Source organism: Crotalus tigris, unplaced genomic scaffold, assembly GCF_016545835.1.
Source record: "Crotalus tigris isolate CLP2741 ecotype Arizona unplaced genomic scaffold, ASM1654583v1 scf7180000017551.9496454, whole genome shotgun sequence".
In the NCBI taxonomy this organism is placed as follows: Eukaryota; Metazoa; Chordata; class Lepidosauria; order Squamata; family Viperidae; genus Crotalus; species Crotalus tigris.
The window spans coordinates 7,156,363-7,176,841 of NW_024096469.1; the positions used below are offsets into that span (position 1 = coordinate 7,156,363).

Below are 20,479 nucleotides of genomic sequence, written 5' to 3' on the forward strand. Positions count from 1 at the left end.
TATCTTATCTAGTCAGTGGGAGGGGCTTCAAGGTTTATGACAGGATGTCCTGGCTATGTACCACAGTTGTAAAGCCTTTGTTTTAATCAAGCATCATGTATGCATCAATTGGCATCCGTTACCATGCCTAGCTGAGATGGGGAATTATTCCTTTTTTACCTATGAGAATGGACAGATATGCAAATGACCGTATGTATCTACTGCAAAATAAGTCTCTGCTTAGAATATTTGTTTAAAACCATTTTGTGGAGTTTATGCTATCTGGATCAGAACTGTAATGCATCTCAGTTCATGGTTCCAGAAAAGTAAAAAAGGAATAATTCAACTCTATGCAGAAAAGTAAAAAAGGAAATATTATTACTTTCCATGCTTGGCAAACAACTAAAGCTGTATCTTTAACTGGCTGCTTGCTAGCAACATTCCCAGAACTCCTACATATAATGCATCCATACATCTGCTTGGCTGGAGTAAGAAGGACTAAAAATAGATCTCCATGCCTCAGGAAAACAATTAAAGCTGTGCCTTTACACAAAGGTGAAAAGAGAGACTTTAAACTGAAGCAAGCCTCTTCCCTCCCTTTCTTTCGCATGCAAACCAGTGGGATTAGAATGCTAGGGATGTGTTGCTGGGGAGTGAAGAGATGTGTGTGTGTTGAAGGAATGCCTTTCCAACAGAAAGGAAGTAATTAAACTCAAAGTAAATAGAGATAATTTACCTTCCCAACTGAAAGAAGTTGTCTCCTTGATGAAAGTAAGAAAGAATTCTGTTTGAGTTTGACTTGTGAAATTATTCAGAACTGGCTTAATAGACAAGCTAACAAAGGAATATCCCTCGTGGAGGCATCGCTTATCAGCCGGGTGGTAAATAGGGCAATTAATTGCTATGACTTTCACCTGGCTCTTGCTGGGTGAAAGAGACCCCTCCCCTTGAGATGCCAGCAGAGAAACAAATAATTCAAGCTTGTGTTAACAACACAGGCCAGGCTGGTCACAGTGCACCCTGGTGGTCAAAGAGGGAACTTCCTGAAGTCTTTACCCACACAGACAGTGCTTCCTGGTGGCCAAAGAGGGAACTTCACTGTAGTCCTTACCCAGCTAGTGCGCCCTGATGGTCAAAGAGGGAACTTCCCTGAAGTCTTTACCCATGCAGACAGTGCACCCTGGTGGCCAAAGAGGGAACTTAGCTAAAGTCTCCAGAAAATTTACTGTTCAGTTGAAGTAATTTTACCTATTTATCTTGGGAGTCTTACTTATTACTTAGTAGAAAAAACTTTGTATGGAGGTTGAGCATTGGTGAAAGCAGCAGCTTGCTTGAATATGTGTGCAGTTTTACATTGCTTACATGCCCTGAAGAGGTGTCAGATAGCATAAGTGCCTTTTTTTATAGAAAAATGTTTCAGGAATAAAATACCAGTTGATCTTATCTCCTTCTATTACAGAGCTCTCTTTCAAGTTCTAAAATGGGCATGATCAGAGGGGACTTGGTTTCGTACACTGACATCTGTGATGCACTTTCGGTCACTGAAATTATTTTAGGATTCTTGGCTACAACTGGGGGTGACTCACATATGACTTTGACTGATTACACTGAAAATGTCCTGCGGATGAGCAATCAGATAAGTCTTCCAGTGATGAAGGTGAGTGCAGGGGATCAGAGGCTCACCTTTCATCTCTGCAAGAGGAAAGAGAAAAGCCAGTGAGGCTGAGGCTATATACTGTATGTGTAGCTCAGACTGAGAAAGGTAGCTGACGTTTTCCTCACTTAGATCAGATCTGTAATATTCTGATCACTGAAAAAAGTTTCTAAACATGTTCATGAGTGGTAAATATCGGTCTTCTTGAGATTATAGTAGAGAATTATCCTTTTAATTGGACTGTGCTTTGGTAGTATTCAGGTGGTGGAAAGGAAAAGCATAGTATGACTGGAGACCTTAAAAAGATCCCTGATGGATCAAGTAAGTGCATTTCAAACAGGTTATTTACTTACAAGAAATTTATAAGTAAACATATCCCACTGTTTCTACTGTCAGCCAATGGCCATTACCACATTTTAAGTAGTACTTTCTAGGATTTATTAAGCAAATTTCCAGGTTGACCAATTATAACAATTATAAGTAGCTTAACATCTCTGGACATAAAATAAAGAATAACACCCCAAAAATGTATCATCCAGAGGAAACAGTAGAGATAAAAAAACGAGTGCATAAAACATCTTACTTCTAAATGTGAAACTTAATTAAATCTTAAGTTCAAAGCTGGGCTTTTGAGTGCAAAACAGATCATTTTTAATTATTGAGAAAATGCTTGAAATATGGATGTTCTGAAATTTTGTTCCAGACTCAAACACTATTCAGAAGAATTCCGTTTAACAATTGGAATAGTTTGAAATCTCAAGATAGGAAACATTACTAAATTAATATTTGAAATGTTTTGTGGCAAAACATTTTGTGCACCCCGGCTTCTAATTTTTTAATTATATTTCATCTTGCTGCTTATACTTAAATGTAATATTATAATTAGTCCTGCTTTTAAAAAGTCTACTTCTTTGTCTAGAAGACTACTGCCTTTACCAACTGGAACATTGCTATAGTCACCTAGAAAAACCCCTCTCCATTATTATAATCACCTAGAAAAACCTCTTTCTTCCCAGGATAGCCCTAGAGTGGGCCAAGACATTATGGTGCCAGAGATGTAATCCACAATATACAATCTAGATGCCCTTGAATTATAAGGTGTTGAGAGGCAGTGCGGAATGTTTGTTGTCCTTTGGCATCAGTTGTCTCATACAAGAGTTGACTTTGGTGTTGGTCTGCACAGAATTTACATGAAAAATGTTGGCAAGTGCTCTTCCCATTATAAGATTTCTAGAATTTATTAGAAAAGTTGGTATTAATATTTGGCTTTATTGCCTAAATGGCCATCCATGAATGCCATTTAGAAATACGTTTGATTTATCATTTGTAAAATAACCCTTTATGTTTGTTTATGTTCATATTTCTTTTAGGCACTGAGCCGATGTCAGCTAAAGCATGCCATTTCATTGTGGCAGCTCCTTTCTAGTCATAAATCAGAACAGCTGCTGCATTTGAAAAAGGTAGGATGTGGATAAGGATGTGCTCGCTAGACACTTTTTGTCACTGTTTTCTCTGCTCCCCGCTTAACTGTTTCTCTCCGTCTCTTCCTCATAATGTATTATCCAGGATCCTTTTGGAGAGATCAGCGCAGACTATAAAGAGGAACTCACAGTGGATAGTATCGATCTTCTCAAAGCTTTCCTCACCCAGACAGCGCTGGAGTCCTTCCTTCAAGAGTTGCATGAAATGATCATGCTGAAATTGAAACATGCCAGAACTGGAGAAGAGTACAGTCCTACGTGGAGGTAAGAGTGTGAACAGCCCAATCCCTTTTAGAGTGAAATACATCCTGTTTTGCAGAGTATCTTATTGTTTTGGGCTTATTGGTTTTCTTTTTTTCCAGCCTGAAAGAAGCATTTATTCCCTATCTTGAAGGAAAAGGTAGCAATGAGCTTCAGGACTTGGATGATATGTTCCCAGAAGATATCCAGGTTTCCCAATGTATCGCTGCCTGGAAAATAGCTGCTACTCTTAAACGGGGTGGATGCGGTCCAGGAAATTAATCCAGACACATTTCCACTCTTCCTCATTCTTCACTGATGAGCAGAGCACAGTATTTAATTGTTGGGGGTTTTTTATACTTGTACAAAAAGAAAGGAAGGAAATAACAAGTTTTTGCACTTAGGGTGATCCTAAATTAAAGGATTGTGGTGCTATATGTGAATAAATAGTGATGCACAAACATAAAGGAGTTGGTGCTTTAGATAACGAAGGATTTCTAGAAAATACAAGTTGGATAGCTACACTTCATTCAAAGAAAAGTATTTTCATTGTTAACAGATTTCTGAAAGGACCATGTAAAATCTGTAAGTTTGGGTTTATAGACTTCATTATAAATTTTCCTCTTTAATCTATTTAGAATTGGCAGGGAGCAGAGAAACAACCTTCTTTCCCTCGACTTCCTTGGATTTTATAAATGCTACCAGTTTTCTTTTTTTTTTTAATCAGGGACATAATTTCTTTGTAATTTTCTTTTCTCATATACTGAATTGTCTACTTCTCTGAGACTACGTATTTGAGCAAGTAGATAGAATCTCAACCATGTTTTACTGATAGTCTGAATTGAACACTATATGAAACAGGCCATGAGTTTGCGCTTTCTTTGATTTACTGAGTTTTTTTCTAAGCAGTTTTAGAAATTATTTTTTTTCCTGTTAAAAGATGCTTTAAATAAATAAAAAATAAAAGTTCCATTCTTTTTTAATAGTTAATTGACATTTGTATCAAGTTATGCATTAGGCATTGTCATTCCAGCCCTCTAGGTCTTAAAGAAACGGAGTTTGTGTTCTTCCTTCGATTGTACAGGGATAATGTCTTAATACAGGTAGCTATGCTGGCAGAGTACAGTATTCCTCCACTTACTTTTTCACTATTCAAAAATTGCAATTTATAAAAGTTACTTTCTAGTCTTTTTTTTTCTTATAATAAAAAAATCCTTGTTACAAAAATGTTCAGACTATGTCCCTTATTACTTCTATAGCACCTTACAATGTTATTACCCTTTCTTGAGCTAGGGAACATGACAGTTTGGTTTTACTGCTTGACATTTAGTTAATTGACATTTAGCAATTCACCAAGCTAAAATCGTTAACAATTTTACCACAGATTTTTTCAAAGCAGGGAGCTTTACCTCACATCTCGTCATTGCTATGTGAATTTAATCCATGAATTGTGGGATATCACCCACAATTCTAATCATTGGTGCAAAAGAAAAGTCAACCAACCTGCCACCTGTAAGGAAAATTGGGAAGATGTTGTTCTTCATATTTTTCTAATGGTAATTTCTCCTTTCATTTTAGTTAATGAGAGGGGAATCTTTTCTCTGTTCAATGGTAACTTTTTGTCCAATAAAGTCAGTTCTTTTTCCCCCTTTATGAAATTCCCTTCATTGATTTTTTTTTTTTTTTACTTAAGTTTCCTGGACTTGTATTCTGTAAAATTACACATTCAGAGCTGCAGAACAACGAGATTTTCCGTTGCTAATTAGAAAACAGGAAATTTGTTTCCTCATGTGGGAAGTCACCCCCCCAAGAAAGAAATATTTTCGAAATATTTAAAAGACAGAATATATTTCCCTAAAGAATTTTAAAAGCAGAAACCAACCCCGCCCCCAAATCTCTCTGTCTCAAATAGAAACCAAGTCTGCAGAATTGCAGGTGTGATAATCTTGTCAGAAAGACTCGAGTCAGGAAACTGGGATTAAGAAGAAAGATCCCTAGAATCCACAATCCCTCACAGCAAAAATCTAAGAGTCATCAGCCACAACCCCAGGGAAGCAGGATATGACCTTTGGGACATAATAGGATTAACCCACCAATATCAAAATACCAGAAAGGCACACTCAGACTAAGGTCAAAGCTCATGCCACAGAAACAACTCCAAACAAAAGGCTCAAGAAGATAGAAAAACCCACTCCATACATGTGCTTGTTCGCTTTTCTTCCAGAGCCATCTTTCTGTCTGGCTCTCCTCTTCAATAAACTGCAACTTTCTTTCTAAAGCAGTCGCCATGTTGTTTATTCCCAGTATTATGATTCCGTGCCAGCCTGTGATCCTGGTAGTTGAGTCTGGGGAATCAGGAGGAGGAGGGACCTGGAGAGCCATCCAGGGAGGCTCTGATGAGCTGCAGGACTTACAAACTAATGAAGAGGCTGCTCCTTCCACCCTTGATCAAGCTGAGAGCCAGCTATGCTGAGAAGCTGAGTTGGACTGGAGGAAGCACAGCTGGAAGACCTCAGGGATGATTCTAAATGTAGACAGGTCACATGAGTAGGACAGAGGGATGCAATGGAGCGACTCCAGGGGAGGAGGAGAAAGCAGTGAGAAGCCACACCTTGGGGGCTGCGTAACAAAAAGGGAATGTGTGGGCAGGGCTGGTTGCTGCAGGTAACCGTTTGCAAAGAAGTTCAGAGTCAAAAGATCATGGTCTGTTTATTTTGATTGTGAGTTATTTCCTGTTTGACTCGTGCTCCGTTTTGCTTTTGGACAAGGTCTCCATTGGAAAAGTGTTCTGTTGCTTTTGTTTTCTGGGACAATTATCAGGTCTGTAACTCAGAGAGGGTTTGAGAGGGTTTATTTTACAGTCTACTGTTAAAGGGGGTTTTCTTTGTGAAGTAACAAGGACGTACGTGGGCTGGGACAGAACACCTGGCTTGGACTGAACTATGATAAAGACTTTTCTTTCAACACTCACCAAACTAATTACCCATAGCTATTGCTAGAGAATGGGTGTAATTTCTGGATTTATTCACAAGCATGTTGAACACCAGTGGCTTTACACCAGAACTGCCACATCTGGACTAAATCTGGAATAGTAGATGTTATCTAAAACCATCTCCCTGTTGCCATCTAGTCGTGCGGGTTTTTGCAACCCATATCTGGGCAGCCTTAGCTAACCTTGGATTCTAAGCCAGCATGGTTGCTCGTGCCTCTGCCTTTTGATGCAAACAGGGAACCCAAGGAAGGGACGGAGCGCTGGGTGTTGTAATCGTGCAGGAGGAGCCCCCAAAGCCCCAAGAAGTAGGAAAATCCAGGGCGCGGATGAAATGATGGATGGGATGGGAACAAGGGAGGAAGAAGGGGGACTTTGCGGCATTGGGAGTGGTAAAATGCCAACCGGGGGAACCAGGGATAAAGAAGGACTCGTGAGATCTTCCTGCCACCGGGGAACCTGGTATTTGTATTTCTTTGAGCTACCGAGTCTGGCTCCACCTCCTGCATCCCTCATGGCTGCAGAGGGATATAGGGTGCCTGCTTGCAAGCCGCCACTTACCTGACAGGTTGGGAATGGGGAGGGAAGCATGGGGCTCTTGCTGAGCGGGAATAGTGATAACATAAAAGCCCCCAGCCAGGAAGGGAGGCCGCTAGGGGCAACTAGACCCCCCCCCGCCCTAAGCTGAAGAGAGACAAGAATGCGAGCAGCCTGGAGCATGCAGAGAGGAGGCAGTGTGGTGCCTCCTTCCCGGAATTGGGGGCTACGGATCTAGACATTGTCAGCTGCTTTTTCCCGGGTGCTCTAATAGGGCCAAACTTAAATCTTGATTCGAAGGGAGAAAAAGGAAGGGGAGCCTGGCTGATACTTTTCTGTCACAGGAGCACACCTTTTCCTGTGTTTCTCCCTTTGGAGTCCAGATCACCACACAGCCCTGCCTACAGTGCTAGAATTTAATGACATTTAATTCACCATCTGAAAAAAGGCCCATGAACTTCATTAACGTTCTCAGGGCACAGAAAAGTCAGTAAAAATCAAAAGTTGGAGCAAAGTCTTTGGAGAAAGATGCAGTTCAAGTAGACATTTCAGCATAGAAAAGAGAGTATTTTGTGTAGTGAACCAAAGGATCACGGGATAGCAACACAATCTGATACAGCGTTAATGAAGATGGAGAAGTTTTTCTCTCTGTAGCTCAGTTCTAGAAGCTGAGATCATCCCATGAAAAATAGTGGGAGATTTAGAGAAGAAGAAAATACTGTAAGACGCTTAAAATAAGTTGTTTGAGCTCTCCAGTTCCTGTTAGTGCTGGGGCTGGAGTGGTTACGGGCTCATGATCCGCATATTATTTGATCTGGGGCAGTGTGGCTCCCCAGCAAGAAGTGTGCCACCCATCACCTACATGCCTGTGCAGGGAATGTGGCTACACCTGTGGACCTGAACCTACCGGCAGAGTTGGGGGATTATGCTGATATTTTTGGGGAAAAGAGGCAGATCAGTTGCCCCCACATCAGTCTTTTGACTGCCCGATTGATTTAGTGCCTGATACCAATTTGCCAGTTGGTCGGATTTACTCCCTGTCAGAACCAGAGTTGGCAGCCTTGAGAGTGTCATGGTTCTGACAGATGAAACTCTTCAAAGAACTTTGAGGCATTGTTTACCTTAAAGAATCTTTATGGGAGTAGCATAGCTTTGGCATTAACATAGTTGAAGCCAAAAACTGAATTCCCCTCCCCTGAGCACATAGTATCAAAGCACAGCTCCCCCCTTCAATTAACAATCATAAATCACATTGTTCAATTAGTTTGAAATGTAAGCTTTCCCTCCTGTTCTGCTACCTGCCATTTCTTATCATCTCTTATTTCATACATTAGAACAATATTGTTATGTCTAACTAATTCCCCGCACATTCCGCCTTCTCCCCCAGCATCATCTAATTCTAAGAGTAAAGCATAAGAAAAAAAGGCTGCATCTTCATATATTGTCAAAGCAAGAACATACAATGTTAGCAGCGTTGACATTGAAACTTCATTGACAAGAACCTATGAAAGGGGTATATACGGCCTTCTACCTCCCTGTTGGCAGCACTAGTGCTCTTCATGAAGAAGAAGTTGGGGGAGCTCAGGCTGTGCTGTGATTACTGGAAATTGAATGCCATCATGGTCCGTAATCGGTACCCACTCCTGCTCATTTCCGAACTCATCGAGCGACTCCACCAGGCCAAAATATTTACCAAGCTGGACTTACAGGGAGTCTACAACTTGGTCTGAGTTCAAGGTGGAGATGAATGGAAGACGGCCTTCCAGACACGCTATGGACATTTTGAATATACCGTTATGCCCTTTGCTTTGACCAACGTGCCAGGAGTGTTCATGCATTTTTTTTTTGTAAAAAAATTTTTATTTTCAATTTTACATTACATTCATAAAAAATACTCTCCCTCTCTCCTCCTTCTCCTCAACCTTCCTACTTACTTCTCCCCTTCCTCCTATCTTCTCACTCCGGATGCAGTCCAGGGGAAATGCCCGAGCAATTCCTCTCTCCAAATTAAAACATCAATATTATATACAATAAAACTATTTCTACTTATCTGAGCTATTTAACCTCCAACCCATCCTCCCCCCAACCCATCCTCCCCCCACCCCCCTCCCCCCTGCCCCCTTCCCTCCCCACTTCCCAGAGCCAAGTACAGGGTTATACAAACATATTAAACATAATCTATTTAAGTTTACTAATTATACAATAACCAGAATCATACTAACCCTTAACTCTCTTCAAACTTTAAGATCATAATTTTATAAACAAATCCATTACTCATAAAATAAATGAAACTTTGTAGTTCCATATTTCTTCTGAACATATTCTATCCATCTTCTCCATACAATAACATATCTCTCTTGTGAATAGTCCTTTAAATAAGCAGAAATTTTAGCCATTTCTGCTAAATTAGAAACCTTAAATACCCATTCTTCTAAAGAAGGCAGAGAATCTTTCTTCCAATATTGACCCACCAATAATCTTGCTGCTGTTATTAAATTCAACATTAAAATAGTTTCCTTAGCATCAAAATCCACAAAAATACCCAAAAGAAATAACTGGGGAGTAAACTTAATCTTCCTTTTAAAAACCTTTTGAATGTTCCACCAAATCATAATCCAAAAGGCTTTAATATTTTTACAAGTCCACCAAACATGAAAATAGATTGCATCCAAGCAACCACATCTCCAACATTTAGGTTGCAGGTTCGGGTACATACAAGACAACTTTTTAGGATCCAGATGCCATCTATAAAACATTTTATAAAAATTTTCCCTCAAATTTTGAGCCTGTGTAAATTTAACATTTCTAATCCAAATTACCTCCCATAAATCCAATGAAATCGGTTCCTGAATATTCTGGGCCCATTTAATCATACAATCTTTTACTAACTCTGTTTCCGAATCCAATTTTATTAACTCATTGTAAATTCTTTTAATACGAGCATATTTTTGATCTTTAATCTGAATTACCAAATTTTCATCTGCTAAAGTAATTCCCACTTTCTTATCTAAGGTCCACTCTCCACTATTTGCAAATATTGAAACCATGATTGTAAAATATTTTCTTGCCTTAGCACATCTGAAGACTTTAGTTGCCACTCAGTACCCGACCAAATAAGTAATTCTTTATACGAAATATTATCAAAATTCACCCCCTTAGAAAACCCCTGAATTGCTTGTCCAGGAATCCCCCAAATAGGTATTTTATAATTTAACTTATAATAATACTTCTTCCAGACTCGAAGTAAAGCATTTCTTAAAATGTGTGACTTAAAAACCAGATCTACTTTCTTATCAAAAATTAAATATGCATGCCAACCATATAATAAATCCCAACCTTCAAGAGCAAGAATATTTTTATTTGTTAAATTAAGCCAGTCACTTACTAAAGTTAAAGTGGCCGCATCATAATATAATTTCAAATTAGGCTTTAAGTCCACCTCTTTCTCGAGCATCTTGTAAAATCTTAAACTTTACCTTTGATTTCTTCCCACCCCCAGATAAATTTATTGATACCCTTCTGCTACTCATCCAAATTAGCATCCTTTTTTAAAATAGGTATCATCTGAAACAAAAAAAGAAACTTTGGTAGAACATTCATCTTTACTACTGAAATTCTCCCCAGTAACGATAGTTGTAATTTTTGCCAATCATTTAAATCTTTTTGTACTTTTACCCATAAGCGTTCATAATTATTCTTATACAATTTTCCATTAGATGTTGTAATATATATTCCTAAATACTTAACCTTATTAACTACTTCATAACCTATTGCTTCAACTATAATATCTTTTCCCTTCATAGACATATTTTTTAATAATATTTTAGTTTTATTCTTATTCACCTTAAAACCAGAGACCTGTCCATACTGCACTAAAATTTCAACCAAGTCTCTGACCGAATCTGTTGGATGGGATAACGTCACAACCAAATCATCAGCAAAAGTTCTCAGCCTATAATCAATCTTACTTATTTTTATTCCTTTTAATCTAGATGAATCTCAAATTTTAATAAGTAAAATCTCCATTGTTAATACAAATAGCAAGGGGATAAGGGGCAACCCTGTATCATACCTTTTTCTATTTTAAATACATCTGTTAATCCCCCATTAATTATAATTTGTGCCGATTGTTGCTGATATATGGCCTTGAGAGCACACAAAAATTTGTCTCCAAAGTTCATTTCTTCTACGACTTTCAATAAAAATTTCCAGTCTAATTGATCAAAAGCTTTCTCAGCATCTATAAATATTAAAGCAGCAGGGATTTGGTTGTTCTTATCCAAATCTTCTATTAATTAACAATTTGTCTTACATTATTTTTCATATATCTTCCCATTATAAATCCAGATTGGTCAGTATGAATCAATTGTTTCAAAACCTGCATTAATCTATTTGCCAGTATCTTTGCAAAAATCTTATAATCTGTATTTAAAAGAGATATAGGCCTATAATTTCTAGGTTGGGACAGATCCTGGGAGTGTTCATGCATTTTATGCATGACGTGTTCAGGGACTTGCTGGATTCGTTTGTGGTCATCTACCTCGACGACATCCTGATTTATTCATCTTCCCCACAAGAGCATTGGAAACATGTTCGGCTCATGTTGCAGCGACTGTGGGAGAATAACCTCTTTGCCAAGTGGGAGAAGTGCCAATTTGCACATACCATTATTGATTTTCTGGGTCATCGCATCTTGACCGAGGGTATGGAGATGGACCCAGAGAAAGTAGAGTCGCTACAGGAATGGCAGCCTCCACGGCGGGTCAAGGACGTGCAGCAACTGTTGGGGTTTGCGAATTATTACCGCACGTTCATTCTTTGCTTTGCTTCCCTGACTGCTCCCCTTTCCAATCTGTTAAAGAAAGGGGTGAAGTTCTGTTGGGGTGCTAAGGAGCAGGGGGCCTTGGATGCCATTAAGGCCGCTTTCGCGTCCAAGCCTATCCTCAAGTATCCTGATCCCTTAAGGCCATTCGTGGTGGAGACGCATGCATTGGATGTGGCTGTTGTGGCTGTGCTCCTGCAAACCTATGCCCCCACAGGTACCTTGTACCCATGTGCCAATTATTCACAGAAGCTGTCGGAACCCGAATGGAATTATACCATATGGGACAGAGAGCTGTTGGTGGTCAAAGTTGCTTTTGAGACATGGCGGTACCACTTAGAGGGGGCCCATCACCAAGTCAAGATTCGAACTGACCATCAGAACCTAGAGAAGCTACAGACTGCCAGAACCCTGAATCAGTGACAGGTGTGATAGTTACTGTTTTTCGCGAAGTTTGACTTTCGGGTGACATATGTCCCTAGCAGGCAGAACCAGCAGGTGGACGCACTGTCCTGGAAGCCCAAATTCACCCAAAAGGAGGACAAGATTATGCCTAGAACAGTCATTCCTTGGCACAGTTGGCAGCCACAGAAGAACCTATGGACCTACGGAGCAGAATTCATGAGGCGCAGCGGCAGAATCTGTTCGTGGTGGCTTGACTTCATGAGTTGGCTGGCAATGAGGGAAATATGACTCCTTCGATGTGCACAGATGACCTGTTGAATTTCAGAGACTGCATCTACATTCCTGAGGGACCCCTCTGTGGCATCGTCCTGAAACAATGTCATGATAGTCCATCAGCGGTTCACTTCGGGGTCTTCAAAACACTGCACCTCGTATCCAGGATGTTTTGGTGGCCGCGACTCTGGCATGATGTGTCAAGCTATATGACATCGTGCAACATCTGTCGACAGGCCAAGTATGTTACTGATGGGCCCCCTGGTTTCTTGCAGCCATTACCCACACCAGAAAGACCATAGGGGGCGGTCTCGTTGGACATCATTACCGAGTTGCCCCCATCCAAGGGTGCCACAACCACCTTGGTGGTGGTGGATATGCTCACCAAGAGGGCTCATTTTATTCCGTGTGTGGGTCTCCCTACAGGACGGATGGCGGCCCAGTTATTTATTGCCCATGTATTTCGGCTGCATGGATTATCAGACCGAGTCATGTCAGATCGGGGGGTGCAATTTACGGCACACTTCTAGCATACCCTACTCACGGAACTGCAGATACAGGCGTGTTTGTCCTCGGCCCATCACCTCAAAACTGATGGGGGCACAGAGAGGGTGAATGCCATCTTGGAACAGTACCTTTGCTGTTTCAGCAACACCCAACAGGACAATTGGGCGGAGCTGCTGGCTATGGCGGAGTTCGCCTACAACAACACCCAGTATGCATTTATCCGTGTGTTGCCGTTCTTTGCCAGTTACGGCTTTCATCTATGGCTCTTCCCATTAGCTCCGTCTGACTCCCCAGTTCCAGCCATGGACAAGTTCCTCCAAGAGCTGAAAGTTGTGCACCAAGTAGTTCGACACCAGCTGGATAAAGCTAAGGAGGATTACAAACAATTCGCTGATCATCATCATCAAGATATCCCTCCGTTATTTGTGGGCAATCGGGTTTGGCTTTCCATGCGATACCTGCCCACAACATGGCCATCGAAAAACTTGATCACCGTTACTTGGGGCCATTTTGAGTTGAATTGGTGATCAATCCTGTGGCGTTTCGCTTGTCATTACTCCAGATCATGTGGATTCACCCAGTTATTCATAGGTTGTTACTAGTTCCAGTAGCGGCCGACTGTCCACATTGGCCAGCTCTACCACCGCCAGGACCAGTAACCCCTCATGGAGAAGTGGAGTATGAAGTGGACATTATCCGGGATTCCCATCGGTTGCTGGGGCAACAGCACGCGTGCTCACAGAGAGGGCTCTGAGTGCCGCCTCTGGCACCCATGCCATAGGTTTGCCACCACTGTCCTAGAGCTAGGAGGTCAACAACACCTCCCTTTGTTGTTGACCTTCACAACAAAGGGAGGTGGTTTAAAATACAGGGAAACCTGAGGAAAGTGACAAGTCTCCATCCTACCCAGTTTCAAAACCTATTTGCCCACCAACTGTCCTTATTCTATCATATAATTCTCTTTTCACATTTAAACTTGAAATTGCAATATAGCTGAGCTTTTGGATATATTCTCAAGTGACTTACATATTTTTTATGAACACCCACTTAAATTATGGATAAAGAGGCCGTTCTGCTTTTAACCTTGCTGTCGTGTTCCGAATTGACATCCTTGTCCCAGATTTTTACTGGACTGTCAACCTTTTCCTATCAGAAGTGACTGCAGTTTAAACTAGACAGGGCAGCGCCTTTTGTACTGCCACTGTGTTTAGCATCACCTTCCTTTTCTCATCCTTCCTTCCTGTTTGTTCTTTTAAACTGTGACAAAATTTTTTGGATATAATATAGAATTGGAGAAATGGGAAAAAATATGGGAAATAAACATAAAATTGACTATGTCAGCAGCATTCAAGGAAAACCAGTTGAAGATGTTTTACAGATGGCATCTTCCACCAGCAAAGCTTGCCAAGATGTTCCAGAACAGTTAGCCAACATGTTGGAAATGTAAAAAAGTACATGGAACGTATTATCATTTATGGTGGACATGCCCAGTTGCGAAAAAATACTGGACTACAATAAGATGGATCGAAGAAATAATAGACCAACCCATAAACTGGAAACCAGAGATCTTTTTGCTGGGTATTTTAAACAGAAAATGTAGTAAACAAATACGATACTTAATTTTACATATAACAATGGCAGCAAGAATAGCATATACACAGTTCTGGAAAAATGAGAATATACCATCAGAGGAAGAAGTGATAAGAAAAATCCTGGACTGTGCTGAGATGGACAAATTAACAAAAGAGATAAAAGAAAAGGAAGACACAGAGTACTCTCTAATATGGAACAAGTGGTATGACTGGTTGGAGACTAGAAATAATCGAGGAGAATAAATGTGGAAAGGTCAAAAATGGAAAATGTGTGTATAATAATGTATAGTAATAATAATATGTATGAAGGAAGAAAAATGCAAATAAGAAACAACGGGGCAATAAGGACAAATATTCTAAAGAAGAATAAGGGGGGGGGAATGTAAATAATAGAAGATTACCATTATGAAATCGCTGTTTAAAAAAAGGGGGATACTGTGTGTGTGTGTGTGTTATGTTTTGTTTTGTTGGTTTAAAAATAAAAATAATAATAATAAAAATAAAAATAAAGTGTGACTTTTTGTACCACAGCTTTTTGCTTTAGGCACAAGCTGGTAGTCTCTAGCCAGAGTGAGTGGGGGTAAAACTAGACTCCAGTTCTTACAAGGAGAGAAAGAAATTAATGAGAAACCTGTACATAGAGCTTTAATCTGGAAAAGGCTCAGTAGTCCATCATCCAAGAGAGAAACTGAAGTCTCAACAAGACAGCTGCATGAATCACATTTACCTTTTAAATTAAGAAATGCCTGGAGCTTCTACCGATGCATATGCAGGTTTGGGTAATCGTTTTTCACATTCTCCAGCTGGGCTAGAGATGATGAGCCATTTATATTTGAGCATCATTCTGCAGCAACAAGTACTCCTGAATTGCTGAGACAGCATAAAATGGGGAAAGGAAAGTGAAAGGGATATATTTCTAAATAGGCAGTATTAGAAGAATTTACTTGGTCTGATTTTCTGAGCTGGGTCATGAGTAAACATATAATATGCAATAAACCCAAAGGGGTAGTTGCTAAAAGTAGAGTTCATTCATTCAACCACATACAATGGTTGGAGGTAGTCTACCTAGTTAGGGGTCTACCAGTAGAGGTGTATATATAATGACAAGCAGTCGTTGATGTTTAGATACACAGATTGAGATGTTCCTGCCCTGGGCTTTGATCCTGAGATATATTGCCCTGAGGATGTGTGAAGGCCAGGAAGGAAGATCCTCCCTAGATGTGGATTATTAGGAGGGGATCTGGCGTCTTCCCTTGAGGCATGGCAGTCAAACTCACCACATCACGTGTCGTGACATATCGCGACCCTTTTTGCATTGGAGTGGGCACAGCTTCAGTATGATGAAACCAGCCCATGGGCCGGCATTTTGACACCCCTGAGGGAATTCTTTGAAGGAGCCAGTGATGAAGTATTAGTCTAAGTGTTAAGTTTGTATGTTTCAAGAAGTTCAAAGGGAGGCTAAAAGGGGGGGGGCAGATCAAAGGCTTCCTATGTTCCTTTTATTTTTAAATTCTATATTAAATTCTATTTTTCTATTTAAATTCTATTTTTCTATTTAAATTCTATTCTATTTTAAATTCTGACGGCTGCAACATATTTCATTCCGCACTATGCAATCTTATAGTTTCATCATTTCATCAAGTAGGTATTATATCTCACTTCTTTTGAAAAGAAAAATAACACCTGTGTATTACTATCATTAGAGCTGATCCCACCAAGGATGAATGTAACATAAATGACCACAGATAGGATGGCATCTTTACCAGGCTATACACAATTTGTTGCTTCATTTTTGGGTTTCATTACCTGATACACAATTTCAACTCATTATAACTGATTACTTGAATGGGCACAATGATTTTGAAATATTTTTATGTTTGTTTTTTTGCAATACGTAATGAACATTGTTACAAAAAACACATCCAGTTGGATATGACTGCTGCTTGCGTTCCACATTCCTGAAGTGAGCCAGGAATGAAGAAATACAGCTAGTCCTCGACTTACAACAGTTCATTTAGTGACCATTCAAAGGTACAACCGCACTGAAAAAAGTGGTTATGACAGTTTTTCACAGTTACAACCTTCCAGCATCGCCATGGTCACATGATCAAAATTCAGATGCTCGGCAACTGGTTCATATTTATGACCATTGCTGTGTCTCAAGGTCATGTGATCACCTTTTGCAACCTTCTGACAAGCAAAGTCAATGGAGAAGCCAGATTCATTTAACACCCGGGTTTCTAACTTATCAACTGCAGTGATTCACTTAACAAATGAGGCAAGAAAAGTCATAAAATGGGGCAAAAATCACTTAACAAATGTCTCAACAGACATAACAACAGAAATTTTGGGCTCAATTGTGGCCATAAGTTGAAGACTGCCTATACATAAATCATTGTGTGTGGCTAACTCTACTTGCAAAGTCAGAATGCTGGGAGTAATAACCTATAGTATACATTGGGGTTAGGTGTTGGTGTGTTTTACAAGGTGGGGGAGAGACTGTGGGTTGCAAGATTAGTATCACAAAGTGGTGTCATATTCTTTGATTTCTAACACGGAAATGCCTATTTTTAAAGCTTACGTTATAGTGGAGATGACCTACTAAGCTGATGAACTGTTTTTTTTTTTATTATTTTCACAAAGCTGTTTCAACAGGCTGAAAATCAGACCAAAGGTATAAATGTAGATAAGGATGGGGGTGGGGGACTTGCAAGGAAGAAGTGAATAAAAAGAAAAAAAGGGAATGAATCTATAAATATTGCCATTTTAAATATCCCAAGGTATAATGATATACATAAAATTAAGTTAAATAAATATTTAATAAAATTCTTAAAAGAGGCAAATCTGCTCTGCATAAAATTAAGTTAAAGAAATATTTAATAAAATTCTTAAAAGAGGCAAATCACAGCACCAGCATAGAGAGATGGGCCCCACAGCCAATATTCTTCCAAACATGCTGATTTAAGGAAGGCAGAAAAATGAGCTCTCGTGTTTGGGAGAGGAAAACATTTCCTTGCTTTAAAAACCTCACCATCCTTCTGCTGAACCTAGGAAGGATAAGACACCTGTGGAGATTAGGAAGAATGCCATCCTCTGTTTTCAGAACCATCTCCTCTGGAAATGTTTTGCTCAACAGTCAGCCTTCAAGGCCGACTGTTGAGCATAGCAAGCATTAAAAAATCCCAGCATAAGTGGCCTGAGAAACCTACTTAAATAAATCAAAACAGAAAATTATCAGTTCTGTCAAGGACAAATTTAGGCAAGATTTCCACCTAGGCATAGTCACGAACTGAACAGAAGGAAAATGTGGAAGATGGTAGTTTTATTAACTTCTTTGTGACTCTTCCACAGAATACGTTGTGATCCTATATTGGTGAACTGAATGGATGTTCTACACTAGTCTGCTCTATAATTAAACTGCTGATTATATTGACTGATAACAAATTGGAAACAATCAGGGCACTTCACTCCTGCCTTTGTCACAAGCCAAGCAACTGGATTCTGGAAGCTGCTTTGATATGGAAAGAGAACTGCTTGCACATGCTTGCAAACAGAGAGATGAAACATTGATTCAAGACAGAAGAATCCTATCGCTGTCATAAAGTATAAGGCAAAGGCCAACAATGTGACTGACCTGCAGATCCCTTGGCCAATGGAAATTAATCCAGATGAAAAATACACATGGGGAGAGAATCCCTTTCCATATTAACTTCAGTCCTAAGAGGGACAATGCAAATGAAACTGAAGACCCACTGGGTCTTCAACCTCAGAGTTCTATCCAAAACCAAGGGCTTCCATCACAGCTTCTTTATAGAAATTCATCAGGTTGCATGAAAATACAGTAATAGAGGAACCCCTTAGATGACAGAGAGGTTTAATTACCACTATTGTTCAATATCTACTCTGAGTCAATCTTCAACGAGGCACTGGAGAACATCGATGCTGGCATCAAAGTAAACAGTGTTTGGATCAACAACTTAAGATATGCTGACGATATAGTTCTGCTTGCCAGTAAGCATGAAAACATTCAGCTCCTCATCAACAGAGTCACAAAAATATCTGAAAAATACGGCTTGAAACCTAACATCTCAAAAACCAAGATCATGGTCGTCAGCAAACAACCCGTTAATTTACCACCAATAAATTCAGAAGGAATACTACTAGGAAAAGTTGAAAGGATCACACATCTTGGTTCTAATTTACATGAAAGCTGGGACATGATCACTGAAGTAAAGACAAGGATAGAGAAAAGCTCGAACAGCATTCTTCAAAATGAAAAAGGTCTTCTGCAGTCATGACATAAGCCTAAGATTGAAAATCAGGCTTATCAGATGCTATATATCAGTGATGGCGAATCTTTTAGAGACCGAGTGCCCAAACTGCAACCCAAAACTCACTTATGCATCATCGGGTGCCGGGTGGGGGTGGCCCATTGCCTGGGTGTGGCCAATTGGGGGGGTGGCCCATTGGGTGGGCGTGGCTGCAGTGGTAACAGCAGATGGGTGGGACTAAAAAGTTCAATCAATCAATTCCAACTTTGCAAGATTGAACCTTTTTTTTTTTTTTTTGCACATGGCAGTGGAGGCCTAAAGCAAAAAGGTTTTATAAAACCCAGCTGAGGGCCTAGGACTGGGGTGATGGCTCGCGTGCCCACAGAGAGGGCTCTGAGTGCTGCTTCTGGCACCCGTGCTATAGGTTCGCCACCACTGCTATATATTTTCTATCCTGCTCTATGGAGTAGAGAGTTGGTCTCTGACAGAAGGCCAACTGAAGAGACTAGAAGCATTTGAAATGTGGATTTACAGGCAGCTGTTACGTATAAGCTGGGTTGACAAGATCAGAAATGAGGAGGCGATAAGCCTCCTGGGAAAGCCAAGGGAAATTGTCAAAACAATTAAAAAATGAAAATTAGAATATTTCAGACATGTGATGTGACACCCAGAAAAATATGGCATACTCCATTTAATCCTCCAGGAAAAGATTGAAGGCAAGCGAGGTCCAGGCAGAAGAAGAACATTGTGGCTTCAAAACTCAGCAGCACTTTTTTCTGCGGCTGCTGATAAAAACAGGATTGCCAGCATGATTGCCAACCTCCGATAACAGATATGGAAGGAGAAAGAGGAGGAGGAGAAGGAGAAGGAGAAGGAGAAGAAGGAGAAGAAGGAGGAGAAGGAGGAGAAGGAGGAGAAGAAGGAGAAGAAGAAGAAGAAGAAGAAGAAGAAGAAGAAGAAGAAGAAGAAGAAGAAGAAGAAGAAGAAGAAGAAGAAGAAGAAGAAGAAGAAGAAGAAAGAAGAAGAAGAAGAAGAAGAAGAAGAAGAAGAAGATCTTTCCAGTGTGTGCGCTTTCTCACATTCACCACTGGGCAACTCACCGCAAGAAGCGGTGCAAGCATTTTTCAGCAGCCTGACTGGGGGAACCAAATTCAGCCGGCTCAATTGAGTCCGGATGGGTTGGACTTTTCCGCCGTGAGGGCGGACAGCGCTCAACCCTCCTCCTCCACCTCCTCCTGCACGCGCTTTCTAGAATTCCCCGCCCGCAGCCAGGCTTCGCTCTTGCAAACTAAATACAGAGGCGGGGCGCCAGTGTGACGTTTGGAAAGCGATAGTTTGTGCATCTTCTAATAAAACGGGCAGGCAGCGGCGGAAAACGAAACTTCGCCCGGGACTCTTCCTTCAGCCGGCTGCGCCTGCAGATTGGAGCAGAAGAGTTTTGGGGGAAAGTCTTTCTTTAATTGCGCGGCGCTGCTCTCGGCCCGCTGGATTCCTTTTGATCTCAGCTGAGGTGAGTAAAGCGCCTCGGAGATGCGTCCCCGCAGATAACTCGCTTGCTTTACGGTGAGCCCCGTTAGCTCCCTATAGCCGAGGAGCTCGGCTTAAAGGATGGCGTTGCGACGCTCATCTCTTCCGGTTGGGATGTGAAGCGTTTATTCAGACTTATGGCGCTGGGGGGGGGGGGGACACAATCTGACGTTTTGTAACTCATAGTGTCGCGGTAGGACGG

The 20,479-nt window shown here is 40.6% G+C and overlaps 1 protein-coding gene and 1 pseudogene across 6 annotated transcripts in view; both read left to right on the forward strand.

Annotated features, from left to right (window-relative positions):
* Window positions 1-4,581, forward strand: part of LOC120309110 (E3 ubiquitin-protein ligase RNF213-like) — a 132,615-nt gene extending 128,034 nt beyond the window's left edge. For all 6 annotated transcript variants that reach the window (XM_039345957.1, XM_039345965.1, XM_039345997.1 and 3 more), the window contains 4 exons: window positions 1,439-1,636; window positions 3,004-3,093; window positions 3,200-3,378; window positions 3,477-4,581. In XM_039345957.1, the coding sequence (XP_039201891.1) occupies window positions 1,439-1,636; window positions 3,004-3,093; window positions 3,200-3,378; window positions 3,477-3,636 (627 nt within the window). In that variant the 3' untranslated portion in view covers window positions 3,637-4,581. The remainder of the gene's footprint in view (window positions 1-1,438; window positions 1,637-3,003; window positions 3,094-3,199; window positions 3,379-3,476) is intronic.
* A 15,462-nt stretch (window positions 4,582-20,043) lies between these two features.
* Window positions 20,044-20,479, forward strand: part of LOC120309126 — a 144,445-nt pseudogene continuing 144,009 nt past the window's right edge.